The sequence below is a fragment of the Lepidochelys kempii genome, chromosome 3, assembly GCF_965140285.1.
Source record: "Lepidochelys kempii isolate rLepKem1 chromosome 3, rLepKem1.hap1, whole genome shotgun sequence".
Lineage (NCBI taxonomy): Eukaryota > Metazoa > Chordata > Testudines > Cheloniidae > Lepidochelys > Lepidochelys kempii.
Genome location: NC_136382.1, coordinates 101088669 through 101107249, shown reverse-complemented (window position 1 = coordinate 101107249; position 18581 = coordinate 101088669). Strand labels below are relative to the sequence as shown.

Sequence of the window (18581 nt, the reverse complement as noted above, 5' to 3'; positions counted from 1 at the left end):
GTTTACCCTTCCCTTTATATTTATGACAGACACTAAGGCCATAAAGTATGTGAAAAAATAATACTAGAAACCACTGAAATCACTTTGGATTTGAAAGCACTATTCCATTTCCAGCAGGCTGGATTTTAGAAATACCTCTAATTCAGGAGCTGCTTCAGATAATAAAATTGTGCCCAGCAGCAGTGTACTTTAGTGTAGAACACTGAATGAGTTCCCTACCTCTATTAGTCTGTACCTTATAAAAGACGGAATGACAGACAAACTCTAAAATCAAAAGGTGCTTGGGAAACTGAACTGATACATGAGATACTGGAGAAAGCATAGAAAAATTGAACAAGCCTTTATTAACATATGCTTTTGGGATGTACCAGAGACAATATGATAGCTATCACCTCTGATACTGTGAAAAATGTCCTATATGGGTTATGCCCATATTAAAAAATGGTGTGATCTCACATTCTTCAAAGCACAAAGGAGCATTCATCCTTAATGAAAGTCTCTTTAAGGGAACCTTTCCAAGGAATAGTTGAAATTGCTGGCATAACTTAAAAGGACAATGACAAACTAGACACATTTTGTGCTCTGAGATATTTGTATTAAATACTTTACTTTAAGCCCAGATTTTAGAGGGATGCAATGATGTGTCTTCTCTTGTTTTGACCCAGGCACCATCTGCTGCTTTTCTGGAGAGCGGAACTGGAATCTTAGTTGATATTACACTTATTTTTGAGAGAGACTCATACTTACTGAGCTTCAAGAACTATATCTTATGACAGGTTTGATCTGACTTGCCAAAGCCAATAGCTGTTACAAAGAAGTGGGGTTGTAGGTCTATATTTGAAAGTTTTTTGCACTTAAAGCATGGATTCAACCTCTGATTTATTAAGAATATAATGCGTCCTCCCCAGAATCAGAGTCCAGAGTGAGTTTTCTGAGATTTTACAAGTAAATACTTTCGTTTGTTTGAACTAAAATTCATTTGAGAATGTGTCCTTTAAGGAAGTTAGCACTTTGTGTTGAACTGTTTTTCCCCCAAATGATCTCCATATCAGAATAAAAGACTCTTCAAAATGTTCATATAGTTGATTCATTAAATCTCATGCACAAACTACATTTGAAAAAATCAGGTTATAATGAACCTAAGTTATTAACAATTGCTATGTTTAATTATGATTATACAGATGGGCTAGTTGACAGCTGAGGTCACTCTCAAGGGAAGCTATTTTGACATTAGAGAAAACTCAACCCTTCCTCTATAGCTAATCTGCATTCAACAATTCTGTTAGTTGAAATGAGCCAGTGACATGAGAGAAACTGGACTCGCATGTCAAAAGTTCTCAGTAGCAGATCACTTGACCCCATCTGTTACTACTGCAGGTTGCATGGTCACATGTGAGCTTAGGCATCCAGTACTCAGAAGGCTCCCCATGCTACTGCTGCCTTTGCTACAATAGGCACTGAGGTTGCAATACAAGCGAAGTCCTTACAGCACAGATCTCTTCTTCCCATAGTGACATTCTCTCTAATGTGGTTCATTTCCCCAAAAACAGTCCTCTCCCCACAACCCCCTATTGAGGCCTATGGACATTTCTGCTTCCTTCTTCCCCAAATCCCCACTCTCTTCTCCTGACCCCTCAAAGGTTGATAGTACAAATCAACAATTTAAGATATAATACATTGCTGTAATTCTCCCCAAAACAAGCATTGCAAACGCAGAAAATACAAAATATTAAGGTTAAACAGTTTAAAAGTATACGGAAATACAAGTTAAGGTGCCCAAACAACCTTAACTCTGTCCTGTAATGAAATCATGAGGGGGGGAGGAAATAATAATAATAATAAAAAAATCTAATATGCCTTTCAAAATCTAACTTGGGATCATGAAAACTAAAATGCAGTAATAGCAATTGTATAGTTATTGCATGGTAGCATTACACTTCAAGGATGTGTTCACCAATTATGGGGATTTGTGGCCAGAATGGTTTTATTTCTTTTTGTTTTGGAGTAAATGCTGTTTGTTTTTGTATTTTTATATATAATAGATATTTAGAGCTTTCAATAACCATTTAAAAATTTTAAATAATTTGAAAAGAGATTAGGGCTTTTTCCATAATCTGACATAATATGTTACTAACATGGTCTGCTAAATGATCTTATGATAGGCTTAAAAAAAGAGCCACAAAATAAGTTTAATATTTATTTCAGGCATTTCTATTCTAAAATACATTGGAGTTAGATTTAGAAGAAGAAAAATAGTAGTGATATCTACACTCCAATCTGTTGAATTTCACGATGAACCCACAACTGCCAGGAAAACAATAAAATCATGCAGCTGCTAACACAATAATGTCGACACCTATACCTGACACTACTTCCAAGTAATTATTACCTTTTTATATTAAAAAAATAATGAATTTTATGTGCCTAGAATACTTTGCAGTAGGAACACCATCAACATTTTATGTTTGCCATAGCTGTTTTTATTTAAACTCAAATTCTGAGCACAGCACTCAGTCTGAGAAGCAGACTAGGTACCGCGCAGATACATGGGGCGGGGGGGCAGGGGAAGAATACTCACTCTACAATCTGCAGCATGGCTCCAAAGCTCCTCCATAGAGGCTACCTTCAGCTCAAAGGCTGAAACAGCTCTGTGGGACTGTTACAGGGTGTATGTGATGAGGTTAATGGACCGCACGGGGCTCAAGCAGCCCTACCACGCATACAAGGCATGTCAGGCCTGGAGAGAAGATGTAAAAGGGAGAAGCCTAGCTCCGCTGGTGTCAGACCTAGGAGGAGGACAGAGCCTTTGGATGGAGGTGTGGTTTGACCAAAAGCTGGTGTCAGACCAAAAGCTGTGTGAGTTCAGGGGGTGCCCCCGGAGACCAATACAGGGACTTTTACACACACCCCATGCCCACTTTGAGGCAGATTCTCAGGTCACACCCCTCTCCTGGTCTGCCCATGTCCCACTGGCTGGGGAACTTTCACACCCATGGGAAGAGGATCTGCATTTGACCTTTTATTTGTTGTTTGTTTCTAATCCAGTGGGATTAATTATGGATGATATAACCTCAATTACAGCAAGGGTAGGCTATAAGGATTTGATGGAATGGAGAACTTGGCTATAGACAGCAAAATGAAATTAAACAGACAAATGTAAGGTGCTACGGAGAATAAAAACCAAATGAACAAATACAGAAGGGGGGGGGAACTGGCTTGGCAGAAGCACTGTTGAGAAGGATCTGGGAGTTGTGGTGGATCACAATCTCAACGTGAGTTAGCAATGTGATGCTGTTACCATAAAAAGCAAATGCAATTTTAGATTGCACTAACAGAGGCATAGCATGCAAATCACGGGAGGTGATAGTACTGCTCTACTTGGCGCTGGTTAGGCTCAGCTGGAGCACTGGGTCCAATTTTGGTCACGAATGTACAGAAAGGACGTAGAAAAACTGGAAAGGATCCAGAAGTGAGTGACAAAGATGATCAAAGGGATGGAAGGCAAGCCGTATGAGCAAAGGCTGAAGGAACTAGGTATGTTGAGTTTGGAAAAGAGGTGATTAAGGGGGGGACATGATAGCAGCGTTTAAATATTTGAAAGGCTGTCATAAAAATAATGAAGAAAAGTTCTCTCTTGCCACAGAGAGCAGGACAAGAGGCAATGCGTTCAAACTACAGCATAAACAGATTTAGATTAAATCTCAGGAAAAACTTCCTAACTGTAATAACAGAATGACAATGGAACAGACTTCCTCGAGAGGTCATGGAAGCTCGGTCACTGGAAGTTTTCAAAAGGAGGCTGGATAGCCATCTGTCCTGAATGGTTTAGACACAATAAACATTTGGGAAGAGGGTTAGACTAGATGACCCTTGTGATCCCTTCTAATTGTATGGTTCTATGACCCAGGGTGAGAGAAGGAGTATTATTGCCTTGTCAGCCTTTTCAGGATGCTCCATGAGGTTTCAGGTATGAGCATGGAGAAGGAGGTGAATCAAGGGGGAAGCCATGGAGCTGCACTGTCTCAACACACCCAACCCCCGAAAATGTTGTAAGGAAGTTAATCCTGACTCAATCAACATTAATTTACATATCTTTCTCCTCCATGATGTAGATAACTTCCTTTAGGAGGGCGGTTCTAGGGCAGATAGTAAGCATGGATTTTGGGATGGACAGTACAAAGATGGGCCACGAACTACTGAAGAAGCAGAGGGCCTCCATGGAGCTCAAAAAAATCCATGCATTTTGTTGTCTGAAATGCCAGCCCTCCCAACAGAAGAATGTCTAAGCTCCAATTGTAATTTACTGCCCATTTAGTGGATAACAGTCCTATATTAGCAAGAGCTTAGAAGAGCATTCTGAGCACTTAGTAATTATATTAACAAATTTTACCTGATATCTCCGTAAGCATGGCTGTATGATCGCTCACTGCAAACTTCACAAATACAACTTCATTTCTAAAATGATCAATTCCTTGAAATGATAAATCCAAATGTTTTCCTTGTAGGAGTTCTTCTACTGCATCTTTGCTTTCTAAAAGAGCACCAACTGCTCTGTGAAGGGAAGAAAAATCTCTTTGATATAGTAATAATTTAATTTAATTTATCATGTCTTCCATTCAGGGATCTCAGAATTTTATTAATTAAGCCTTTCAACACCTTTGTGTTACCTTATACCAGTGGTATAGGTATAATTTGCCCCATTTTATAGAAAACTGAAACAGACTTGCCCCAAGGTCACAGAGCAAACATTTATTAAAGCCTCGAGTAGAGTATTTTGTTTTCTGAGTGTTTACCAATGTATCCACTTAGTGTTCATACACCTCCTGTCTAAACTCCCTATCAGAATATAGATGCTGTTGAGAAAATATTTATTTTACAGGAACATAAGGTTACGCTTAACCATACACTCTCCAGAAACATGGGTGTTACAGGTGTAACCTTCTGCCCAGTAGAGACTCAGCTAATTAGTCCAGGGTTGGGAACCAGGGAGAAGGAATCACACTTGTTAAAAATAAAAGGAGTACTTGTGGCATCTTAGAGACTAACCAATTTATTTGAGCATAAGCTTTCATCAGCTACAGCTCATTTCAAATTGGTTAGTCTCTAAGGTGCCACAAGTACTCCTTTTCTTTTTACGAATACAGACTAACACAGCTGTTACTCTGAAACTTGTTAAAAATGGATCTGTATCTAGGACACAGAACAGAGGCCTTTCTGAGACTGTCTGGAAGAAGCTAAGAACCCAGCATAGCTCTCTGGCAATCCCCGCGCTCTGAGCTATGTCAGATTACATCTGAGGATCTGGTCCCAGGCGATGGTACTGTTAATATGACTGACCACGGCCACACCTTGGGCTAGCCTGGCATCAGTACAGTGCAGTCCAGTCCCGTCCCAGACTGTTAAACAGAGATCTGATGTTGGGGAAGCATTGTAGGGGCAATGAGGTCTTTGATTGCTACACACAAGCAAAAACATTCTGCAAATGCATGTTGAGGGAACAACAAAGATATTAAAGAGCTGGTGAGAGTATGTGAGTCTCCTAACCAGTTTCTGAAACTCAACATATAACTTAGTTATGTAAAGATGCATACTGCATTGTTCTTTAAAGGCAATATCCTGATCTCATTGAAATCAATGGCAAATCTCCCACTGACTCTAATGGAACCAGGATTTGAGCATAAGTGTGCACCTAAAGAATTTAAAATTTTCAAATGCACATGTTCAGTACTCAGCCAACATTAATTCCTGTGGCAAAATCCAAGCATTGGGCACATCTTTAAGGAAGTCTCATTAACACTGGCTCCTTCTGTCTGTTCTTGCCCTACAGCTCTGCTCTTTGCTTTGAATTAACTGAGCCTGTGGCACTTATTAACAGTCGTCAGGACAGTTTCAATTTAATTACTTGCACCAATAGTAGGAAAATTTTCTGAATTTTAAGTGTGATTTTTTTTTTTAAGATTACAGTAACTGAACAATCAAAGGGAAAAAATTCTTTCAGTTTGCTTACTTTGTGTATTGTCATTTTCATTTGTTTCCTTTTGACTAATATGTCAGTTTTTCCATTTTTGTGTCTTTCACAGAGCAACAGAGGAGAGAATTTTATTTTTTAAATTAAAAAATATAAAACCACAAATTATTTGGGGGACATAATGGTAGGTGTAATACCATAGAATACTATTTAACTCATTTTTAAAAACAGACTAGATTTCAAATAGATGTCTTTTTAACTCCTGTGCATCACATCTAATAAGAATTGCTTACTGTTTTTATGCAGCTCTGCATTTTCAAACGTAAGTTTGTACTTTTAAAATGAGTATTTTTCAAATATGCACTGTTCATTTAAGTACCACAGTATGACCATGCTAAATCTGAAATTTCAAATGACAGTCATTTTTGAGGTACCCCACAAAAGATTGGGGTCCCCTGCCAGACTGCTGTTGGGAGGGGGGAATACTTTTGTTCAGTCTTTCAAGAGCTATTTTGCTCAAACATTCTAGAAATCTTCAGGGTACTGGCCAAATTCCAACTTTGCTACTTAACACTCTGCTTCCCTAATTTGTCTTGAAATTTCAACTGAATATGGTGTTTTACTTCACCTCCTAACCTAAACTATTGCATAAAATTACTGTGTTCTGTTAAACAGATGCTGCGTTTCACTTTAGTGGTACTTGAACAGATCTTTTGTAATAGTTTGCATATCCCTGTAATCAGTTTACAAAGCACTTAGGGATTTTTGGGATAGGAAGCACTATTACTGTCCTTACTTTATCTTGTTGATAGGAGAAAAGTAGCATGCAGGTATAAGAATAAATGTATGCTTTAGTTGACAAACAAGATCCATTAGCATTCTAATAACCATTTTCAACAGACCTTTTTGTATACGTGAAATAGTTGTCCTTGTCTTGAAATGACCTTCAGATTCAAGGAGGTAGAGATCAATGAGTACATTTTTAGTGCCACAAGGGCAATAAGACCTACAACTTGGTGATGGAAATTGTTTTGTAGGTAGTATTCCCCACCTACTGCAATGAAATTTTTCCTTAGTTATTGTCAATGAAATATTAACTTCACTGATGGGATGTTGACTTTATAGTCACTAGGTGGCAGTATTTACCTGCAAAATAGATATATTCTACTGGTGGCACTGCATACTTGTAGCTACACACTGCAGTAAAAAGCAGGCTGTGTCCACAAGGCAGTATGTAGCTACACACATCAGTGAAAGGCCCTCGCAGTGGGGAGACAGTAAGAAAAAGTTCTAGCAGCTCCACATTGTCTTACCCCGTCAGAGCTTTTTCCCACAGCTGGAGTCTTTCACTGTGGTAGAGAGAGAGAGCCTCTGGCAACTCCCTGCGGCAGGGAAAGGCTCCAGCAGCTGCGAGCTGATAGATCCTTTCCCCACTGCCTCTGCCCTACCAAAACCTTTCCTGTGCTGGAGTGTTCCCCTGTGGAGGGAAAAGGCTTCAGCAACTCCCAGAGGTGGGGAAGACTCCAGCAGCAGGTCACTATGCTGCTAAAAAGTATCCATGTAGAAGGGGGAGGCATTGCTTGGATGTATAAGGAGCCACATAGGGTATATACTTTAAGGATTCAGGCATGTCTTTACTCACCTAAGCAGTCCCTCACTGTCTACGTTGCTATTTGTACCCATGCTAAGGAGGCATGCAGTGTATGTACTCTATACCCTGATGTAAGGAGTCTGCAGTGTAGATGTACCCTTAGAGGCTCTGATAGATCAAAATAAATGTAGAGTCTATCTGTAGTATTTGGTTTAGATAATACTTAGTCATGCATGCCATGAGTGCAGAGGACTGGACTAGATGACATCTCAAGGTCCCTTCAAGCCCTATGATTCTTCTTATAAGCAAGCTACCACCATGGCAACTAAAAACTTTCGTATCCTATCAGGTATCGTAGGTTAGATCATTCGTTATGCCCACACATTCAATAACCTGCAATGGGGTGTGTACATTCTTATAATCTTATATGAATACACTCCCCTCTACTTTTCCAATGTCTCTGTGGTACTGAGGGCTTGGGTGAGAATTAGATGGTTGACTGAAACCTAGTTCAGGTAAAAAGTGATGTTGGCTGAATTAGGAAAACATCTGGGAGGTAATAGCAGATGTGATATGTTCTTTTCATTAGGGTATCCTTGCCAATTTTTAAAATGAAGTTTGCGACCTTCACCATATAAATAAAACCTGTAAGTTTCTGTATGCCCAGATAGGATCAATGGACAAACGTACTTTTACTCATCTGTGCTTCACAAAGGGGGTCTGACTGTTCCTTATGCGTGTACACCTCCCCAGACACTCAGGTCTTTTCTACCACCAGGCTGGATTACTACAATGTGCTCTACATGGAGCTATACATGAAGACGTCTCTCAAATTTCAGCAAGGGCAGATTCAGCTGCCTTTCTTTGAAGGGTATTACAAATGATGCATATTAGCCTACTGTTCCACAGACTACTAGTGGCTGCTAATTTTGTTTCAGGTCCTGGTTACCTTAGACATGGTTTTCCTCTGCGCCCCCCCCGCCCTTTTTTTTGTGTGTGTGCATACAGCACACGCGCACACACACACACACACACACACACAGTTGGCATCAACTGGGACATCAAGCTGACAGTTTCTAGCTTTTTCGATCTGGGAACTGGTAACGTATAAAAGGGCCTTTAACAGTGGTACTGGGTCCCCCATTAACTGAATATACCTCACAAGCCCATCTATTGACTCAGACTTTGCCTGATGGATGGGCTGTGAAGGATCAGTTTTGGATTAGAGCAGTGTCTTTTCAGTTTGGCTTTGTCTCGTTGAAGAATTAGTTGTCTGTGATTTTTATAATGTGTTGGTCTATAGAAAGATTTAATAAAGTGGCTTTCTATACAATTTCATACTTTTTTTTTCTGTATCCTAGCTTAACATTTTTATAGCACTCAGAATTGTTTTCTAAGTGTAGAGTGGGTGGGCCAAATCCTGGTCACTGTACCCAAGCAAATATTCCTAGACTCTTCAATATTAATATAAACGAACAAGCAAGATTTGACCCTATATTCCTATTTTTCCATTTATAAAGTGTCTCAAGTAGCATTTAAATATTACTTATTCTGACTGAAACAAGATTACCATTACGTGGTACTGTTATACATTTTTAAACTCAGTTCAACTAACATTCAGAGATAATGAGAGGGGAAATTTACAATGATCCCTAGATTTCAGAGCTGGATGAGGAAATAATAACAGGAACAAAACATCCTTCCAGAAATATGTAAAACTGATTTATAGGAGCTGTCCGTGTTTTTTCTGAATTATATAATCTAAACATTATGACATTTTAAGTATGGATCTCAGCTCTTTTAAATTAACAATTTAGAAAAGTCTGACAAAAATGAAGTTAATATAGGCAAAACAAATTAGAACCCTTTCAACTGTTCATATATGTGTGCTGAGGGGGTCAGATATGGGCTATATCTGTTTCTTTCTTTCTCTTTCCATGCTTTAATATTTAAGTTACCAGTTATTTGCTGTAACATTGAGATGTGAGAGCAACTTAGGGCCAAGATGTACCTTGCTGAAACCAAACTTGTTAAAACTTATTTAGCATTTTGTCTCCTTCTGTAAACCTAGTGGTGGTCTGTACCAGAAATTAGTGAAGTATATAAAATCAAAGAAAGCACAGTTCAAACTTTTCACTCTTTAATCTTTTGAAAGAATGGATTTGAACACATGCAGGAAAGAACTAAAAACCTTCATTCTCTACTGTAAGCAATCTAGAGCATTATTATTAAATGCCCACATCCCCACTCAGGATCAAGATCCCATTGTGTAGGACCTATATAACTATGTAAAAAAGATACATTCCTTGTCCAAAGAGACTACTGTGTAATTAGACAAAGTAAACTGAAAGACCGATAACATGTGAGCAACAGTCAAAGGTACTTCAGTTACATTTTTTAATTGTGGTTTCCTCAAGCCATATTCCCATTCTAGCCCCATATCCTTTTTTTTTTCCTCTGCACAGACACATCAACCAATATGCTCCCCTATTGTTGAACCAACATGCCCTTCTTTCACCCCGGCCATCTCACAGAAACTTTTATTTTGCTTTTAATGCTTCCTCTTCTATTGTATTACTTTCATCTTTTGTTTTGTTTTAATGCCAGGTATCTCCGTTTTTCTCTGCATCTCTCTTCCAGGATCAATCTTTAATTAGAAGTCAACCCCATATTGCCCCCACTTCTCAAACTTTCACAGTTTAGCTCAATTAACAATTTTGCTGACTTCAGCAGGATGTGAAATCATCTGGAGTCATTTAGAGCATGCTTCTCTTACACTACAGCAGCTGTCCTAAGGCAGCAATGGCCTCCTTGGGCCATTGCCCAGGGCAGGAGGAAGCTCATGTGCTCCTGCCCTGGTATTTCAGGGGACAGAGGATTTGGGGAGATGAGGGTGCACAACAGGTCTAGACTGGCCTGCTCTCCCTGCTGCTCTTTCTGGATGGCTACCTCTGTACCTCTCCCATTAGGGGAGCAGGGCCTTATGCGTAAGGCTACGTTTATGTCACGGAGATCATGGAAGTCACAATCTGTAACTTCCAGAGACCTCTACGACATTCTCTGCTTCAGCCCCTGGAGAAGCAGAGAACACCTCCCTCAAGAAAAAAGGCGCGAAACGATTGTCTGCTGCTGCTTTCACGGAGGGAGGGAGGGAATGGGGGCCTGACGATATGTACCCAGAACCACCCGCGACAATGTTTTAGCCCCATCAGGCATTGGGATCTCAACCCAGAATTCCAATGGGCAGTGGAGACTGCGGGAACTGTGGGATAGCTACCCACAGTGCAACACTCTGGAAGTCGACGCTTGCCTCGGCACTGTGGAAGCACTCCGCCGAGTTAATGCACTTAATGCTCTTAGAGCATTTTCTGTGGGGACACACACACTTGAATATATAAAAACAATTTCTAAAAAAACGACTTCTATAAATTCGACCTAATTTCGTAGCGTAGACATACCCTAACAGACGTATTGGAGCATAAGCTTTCGTGGGTGAACACATGCATCCACTGAAGTGGGTATTCACCCATGAAAGCTTATGCTCTCATACGTCTGTTAGTCTATAAGGTGCCACAGGACTCTTTGCCGCTTTCATATATCCTTGTACTTTGTCTTCTAACAATGCCAACAAAAACAGTGACTGTTGTGTCTTATTCCTTAAACAGAACTCTCTTGAAGGAGATGAACATGTAAAGCGTTCCTCCCACAGAATTAAATAAGGATTTGATTCATTTTCTGTTAATGCATCCTGATTTATTTGCAGTGCCCTAGGTAAAACTCAAGATAATTTGGAGTAAAAGTTGAAAACCACTTGACAATTTAAATAAGAAGACCAGAAAAAACGAGGACATTCACATGCTACTATAATGTAGTAACTTTAAGGCTAATACAAAAATTGACTAAAGAAAGGAAACAAACAGCTAATGTTTAACTGCAATTGCCAAACAAAAAATGTAGTTTAAATTTAAATGAAGGTTTCTAAATTGTGCACCACTCATAAAAACAGCTTTGAAAAATGTTATACTAACAAACTTACACACAGTAAAGTTTGGAAAGTCTCAGTTAATTCTGTCAATGAATTCTTATTATTTTACTAAATTTACAAATTAACTATAAAGTCAAACAATCTTCAGAAGAGAACCTTAACCTTAGTTTTCTATCATACTACACTGTAGTTGTATGGATATGACTGTGTTCCATGGATTAATAAATGATATACTGTCCTCTCAGATGTCTCCACACCCTCTCACATTTGATCTAGTTGTCTTTGGTCTAACGTAATATTCATCTGCCTCTACTGTTGGAAAGGTTTGCTCACCCTTCTTCAAGGAGGCATGCAATTTAAGGGGACTGTTGGATCCCCAAGTGTTCCTGAAGTCCCAGGAGGGGTATTCATCAGTATTTTGCAAAATAAATGAAACTATTTTTCTTGTATGTGGACTGTCACAGTTCCCAAACCCTTTATGATTTCTAGATTGAAACTATAATGTGCAACTACGTTGGACTCCCACCAGAGATCATTCAAAGCTCATCTGTTGCAGAATGGAGCCTAACTGCTTAATGAAATTGGCTACTCCACAGACTATACTGGCTTCCTATTTGCTTCCAAGTGCAATTCAAAGTGTTGATACTGATCTTTAAAGCTCTATATATAGCTACCTGAGACTGTGACATCACCTATCTCCTCATGCTCTGTTGAGGTAGCTAAAATCAACTAACTACCTAAGTTGGTTGACCTAGAGAAAAAAGAAAAAGCAGCTGTCAGCCAGCAGAGAGAAGCTACTACCTGTACTAATTCTCAGCAGAAAGAGAGATGAAAAACCAGGCCTAAGGAGCAGGTTCAGAACGGGACATGGATGGATAACTCTGCCTAAATAACAGGTTTCAGAGTAACAGCCGTGTTAGTCTGTATTCGCAAAAAGAAAAGGAGTACTTGTGGCACCTTAGAGACTAACCAATTTATTTGAGCATGAGCTTTCGTGAGCTACAGCTCACTTCATCGGATGCATGTGAGAAAACCTGGATTTGTGCTGGAAATGGCCCACCTTAATTATGCACATTGTAGGGAGAATGGTCACTTTGGATGAGCTATTACCAGCAGGATAGTGAGTTTGTGTGTGTGGTTTTTGGGAGGGGGGCGAGGGGGTGCGAGAACCTGGAATTGTGCAGGAAATGGCCCAACTTTATTATCATGCACATTGTGTAAAGAGTTGTCACTTTGGATGGGCTATCACCAGCAGGAGAGTGAATTTGTGTGGGGGGGTGGAGGGTGAGAAAACCTGGATTTGTGCTGGAAATGGCCCACCTGATGATCACTTTAGATAAGCTATTACCAGCTGGACAGTGGGGTGGGAGGAGGTATTTTTTCATATTCTCTGTGTATATATAAAGTCTGCTGCAGTTTCCACGGCATGCATCCGATGAAGTGAGCTGTAGCTCACGAAAGCTCATGCTCAAATAAATTGGTTAGTCTCTAAGGTGCCACAAGTACTCCTTTTCTTTCTGCCTAAATAAAGCATTATAAGGTGGTGAGAGAACTGAAACACTTTCATCTTCCACAGGGCACACTTTAGTTTCAACTCAGAATTAAAGGGTTAAGCATACACCATAGTATGTTGTACTGAACATTCCAAAGTCCAGGTATATAATCAGTCTTGGGAAATTTAGAATTGTTACCCTTTATACATGTACATTAAAATGGGATCCTCTTCCCTGAATTCCCCTACAACCAAAGAAATAGATTTTTAATGTACATAATTTAACAGCAAAACACTTACATGCCAACTTCTTCTTCGCTGGATAAATGCATCACTAACAGGGTGACATGTAAGGAGCCATAACGAACCATTGCTTGGGAAAACCTGTGATCCTTTTGTACTACTATGTCTTGGACAGCCTGAATACCTCTTGTAATCTAAGAGAGACGAAAAAATATACAAAAACACAACTAGTCATCATAGTTTTTTCTATCCCACAATACAAGCAAGAAAGAAAACAAACTCACTAAAATGCTGGTAATAGCTCACCTTAAGTGATCACTCTCGTTACAGTGTGTATGGTAACACCCATTGTTTCATGTTCTCTATGTATATAAATCTCCCCACTGTATTTTCCACTGAATGCATCTGATGAAGTGAGCTGTAGCTCACGAAAGCTTATGCTCAAATAAATTTGTTAGTCTCTAAGGTGCCACAAGTACTCCTTTTCTTTTTACATAAAACCTGTTCAAGCAGACACAAGTTTCATCATCTTCTTGACAGAGTTTTGTTAATCTGCCTGAGTAAACTCAAAGTGGGTAGGAAGTAATGGAGTTGCTATTGTACGGCTGGACATCCCAGAGTCAGGGTTCAGTAGCAGCTTGTCCTCTGAAGCATGATAATTCCCAGAACAGGTTTTAAGGCAGTAGCTCTCAACCTTTCCAGACTACTGTAATCTTTGCGGGTATCTGATTTGTCTTGCATACCCAAGTTTCATCTCACTTAAAAACTACTTGATTACAAAAACAGATGTAAAAATACAAGTGTCACTCACAGCACACTATTACTGAACAACTACTTTCTCATTTTTACCATTAATTAAAAAATTGGAATATAAATTACTTTTTAGTATATACAGCAGTATAAACAAGTCATTGTATGAAATTTTAGTTTGTACTGACTTTGCTAGTGCTTTTTATATAGCCTGTTGTAAAACTAGGCCAATATCTAGATGAGTTGATGTACCTCCCTGGAAGACTTCTACGTACCCCTGCTTGAGAACCATTGGTTTAAGGTGCTCCACTTTTTTCCCCCCATGCTATGCTGTCAATATCCTAAATTAGAGGCTTCTGCAAGAACTTCCTCCACCAGCCTATGATAAACCTCATCATACAGTAGGGGATGAGGGACTACAGCCAGCTTTTCCAGGATCTTATGTGTAGCACACAGATGAGAATTCAGTAAATAATGTGCTGGGCCATTTGAGTTACAACTCCTGAGTTTTCTATTTGAGGAGAAAGCTAGATAGTACCCATTCTTCAAATATATTTTTAGGAGTTGCTTTATACAGAATATTGATGCATACGGTTGTTAAAATACTGTCAATCTGCTTGTTTTAAAAAAAAAATTAACAACTTTTCTTTCTATCAGGAACTACACATAAAAAAATGGTTGCATGATAAATTTTGTCCAACAGTCTTTACTGCATATGAAAATACAATCATCATGGTTATTACAAAAATTGCTACAAAGCCTAAATATAATATTAGTGAAAATCAAATCAAACATAGCTGATTTACTATAATCTTGAGTATTTGGTAAAATGAGTAATTTCTTGAATTATAAACAGATTATCATTATCAAACACTACAGCCAAGCGAACCTTTGTGCAAATCACCTAAAAGAACCAATTTAGAAGACCTCAAAATGACTTTGAAATCTATAAATTAAAGTTGTGTAAAATGGGGGTGCGTGTGTGTGTGTGTGTGCAGCTGAGTAGCCCAGAGTCAGGGCTCAGTACCAGCTTGTCCTCAGCAGAAGCATGATAATTCCTGGACTACACACACATGCCAAATTTTCATAACAGAAGAGTCTGCTTTTGGATTTAAAAAGAAAAACCCCTTCACATGCAAATCTTTGCCTTTCACTTTATATTAAAAACCTTATTGATGCTGAACACCCTCTCCCAAAGAAAACAATGAGAGTTGTGAGCGTTCAGCACCGTTCATGATCAGGGCCTTAGACAATCTCTGCTACATGAAAGCCTTGTCTTTACGTGCCATGTACTTCCTGTGGCACCATATAAATAAGTAACAAATTAGAACAGAAGGGGAGTGATGGCAAAGAAAGAAGGGAAAAAATAGCATGCCTAGTAAAGGAAGATGTCTAATGTCATCTGAAATTTTTTTTCGCAGTGTCTGAGCATAAATTACACTGCAGTAAGATTCTACTAGTATTTTATCTCTGTCACAATTTGGCACTTGCATTCCCCCAAATAAATGACACTTTCACTGAATTCTCAAAAGACATGAAATATGTAGCTTCACAGTTACACAAAATGTTGATGAACATGATCCCAGATAATTGCAATTTATTTACTGCACAGATAATACATAATGTCATAAACTGGAGAAAAGTGCAATTATCCCAATGGGGAAAAGTCCAAAGTATAAAAATGGAGTTTTTCAATTACCAGTTTACTCAGTTTCTGATTATAGTTTCCAGGAAAATTTTCAAGACAGAAAATAGTTTAATTTGTTCCTTCCTGAGAGACAGCAAAAGAAAAAAATGCAAGCTCAGTTATAACAATACAAGCCCTTCAGGATACAGAAGATATATGCTTACACAACTAGGAAGCTATTATCAAGACTGTCCTGGCTCCAAACAAACAAAACCCCAGATGTTTATTAGCGAACAAGGTCAATTTCAAAGATGGCAGACCATAGCTGGGTCCAGAGGCAAGCCACAGCTAACCTTACCATCAGAGAATGAGCAGGGAAGTAAGAATCGAGATGCCCCTCTGTTTCAAAGTCAGAAATGGGAAAGAACAGAGAGAGCAGCTATGAGGGTCAGCATTCTACACTAGTGGTTCTCAATCAGGGCTTCCTGTATCTTTGGAGGTACTCCGAGATCTTCCAGGGGGTATATCAACTCATCTAGATATTTGTCTAATGTTACAACAGACTACATAAAAAACACTAGTGAAGTCAGTCCAAACTAAAATTTCATATGGACAATGACTTGTTTATACTGTGATCTCTCTCCTGCCATCCATCTCCACCCTCTGACAAACAGAGGCTAGGGACACCATTCCTTACCCATCCTGGCTAATAGCCATTAATGGACTTAACCTCCATTAATTTATCCAGTTCTCTTTTAAACCCTGTTATAGTCCCGGCCTTCACAACCTCCTCAGGCAAGGAGTTCCACAGTTTGACTGTGTGCTGAGTGAAGAAGAACTTCCTTTTATTTCTTTTAAACCTGCTACCCATTCATTTCATTTGGTGGCCCCTAGTTCTTATACTATGGGAACAAGTAAATAACTTTTCCTTATTCACTTTCTCCACACCACTCATGATTTTATATACCTCTATCATATAACCCTTTAGTCTCCTCTCTTCCAAGCTGAAAAGTCCTAGCCTCTTTAATCTCTCCTCATATGGCACCTGTTCCAAACCCCGAATCATTTTAGTTGCCCTTTTCTGAACCTTTTCTAATGCTAGTATATCTTTTTTGAGATGAGGGGACCACATCTGTATGCAGTATTCAATATGTGGGGGTACCATGGATTTATATAAGGGCAATAAGATATTCTCCATCTTATTCTCTATCCCTTTTTTAATGATTCCTAACGTCCCGTTTGCTTTTTTGACTGCTGCTACACACTGTGTGGACATCTTTGGCAAACCATCCACGATGACTCCAAGACCTTTCTCCTGATTAGTTGTAGCTAAATTGGCCTCCATCATATTGTATGTATAGTTGGGGTTATTTTTTTCCAATGTGCATTACTTTACATTTATCTACATTAAATTTCATTTGCCATTTTGTTGCCTAATCATTTAGTTTTGTGAGATCTTTTTGAAGTTCTTCACAGTCTGCTTTGGTCTTAACTATCTTGAGCAGTTTAGTATCATCTGCAAACTTTGCCACCTCATTGTTTACCCCTTTCTCCAGATCATTTATGAATAGGTTGAATGGGATTGGTACTAGGACTGACCCTTGGGGAACACCACTTGTTACCCCTCTCCATTCTGAAAATTTATTCCTACCCTTTATTCCCTGTCTTTTAACCAGTTCTCAACCCATGAAAGGATCTTCCCTCTTATCCCATGACAACTTAATTTACACAAGAGCCTTTGGTAAGGGACCTTGTCAAAGGCTTTCTGGAAATCTAAGTACACTATGTCCACTGGATCCCCCAAACATGGTCCACATGTTTGTTGACCCCCCTCAAAACTCTAATAGATTAGTAAGACATGATCTCCCTTTACAGAAACCATGTTGACTTTTGCACAACAATTTATGTTCTTCTATGTGTCTGACAATTTTATTCTTTACTATTGTTTCAACTAATATGCCCAGTACTGATGTTAGACTTACCGGTCTGTAATTGCCAGGATCACCTCTAAAGCCCTTCTTAAATATTGGTGTTACATCAGCTATCTTCCAGTTATTGGGTACAGTAGCTGATTTAAAGGACAGGTTACAAACCATAGTTAATAGTTCCGCAATTTCACATTTGAGTTCCTTCAGAACTCTTGGGTGAATGCCATCTGGTCCTGGTGACTTGTTACTGTTAAGTTTCTCAATTAGTTCCAAAAACTCCTCTAGTGACACTTCAATCTGTGACAATTCCTCAGATTTGTCACCTACAAAAGACCGCTCAGGTTTGGGAATCTCGCTAACATCCTCAGCCGTGAAGACTGAAGCAAAGAATTCGTTCAGTTTCTCTGCGATGACTTTATCGTCTTTAAGTGCTCCTTTTGTATCTTGATCATCCAGGGGCTCCACTGGTTGTCTAGCAGGCTTCCTGCTTCTGATGTACTTAAAAAACATTTTGTTATTACCTTTTGAGTTTTTGGCTAGCTGTTCTTCAAACTCCTTTTTGGCTTTTCTTATTACATTTTTACATTTAATTTGACAGTATTTATGCTCCTTTCTATTTACCTCACTAGGATTTGACTTCCACTTTTTAAAAGATGCCTTTTTGTCTCTCACTGCTTCTTTTGTATGGTTGTTAAGCCATGGTGGCTCTTGTTAAGTTCTTCTACTGTGTTTTTTGATTTGGGGTATACATTTAAGTTGAGCCTCTATTATGGTGTCTTTGAAAAATGTCCATGCAGCTTGCAGGGATTTCATTCTAGTCACTGTACCTTTTAATTTCTGTTTAATTCACCTCATTTTTGCATAGTTCTCCTTTCTGAAATTAAATGCTACACTATTGGGCTGTTGAGGTGTTCTTCCCACCACAGGAATGTTAAATGTTGTTATATTATGGTCACTATTTCCAAGTGGTCCTGTTATAGTTAATTCTTGGACCAGA

At 39.0% G+C, this 18581-nt stretch overlaps 1 protein-coding gene across 5 annotated transcripts in view; it reads right to left on the bottom strand.

The window, feature by feature from the left end:
- Nucleotides 1–18581, bottom strand: part of AKAP7 (A-kinase anchoring protein 7) — a 138253-nt gene that overhangs the window by 102171 nt on the left and 17501 nt on the right. For 4 of the 5 annotated variants that reach the window (XR_012158049.2, XM_073337320.2, XM_073337322.2 and 1 more), the window contains 2 exons: nucleotides 13337–13473; nucleotides 4391–4551 (listed from right to left, as the gene is read on the bottom strand). Coding sequence is in view for 4 of the 5 variants with exons in the window: in XM_073337320.2 (XP_073193421.2) it covers nucleotides 4391–4551; nucleotides 13337–13473 (298 nt within the window). In the remaining variant the exon portion in view is untranslated. The remainder of the gene's footprint in view (nucleotides 1–4390; nucleotides 4552–13336; nucleotides 13474–18581) is intronic. The other variant, XM_073337323.2, reaches the window with a different exon arrangement.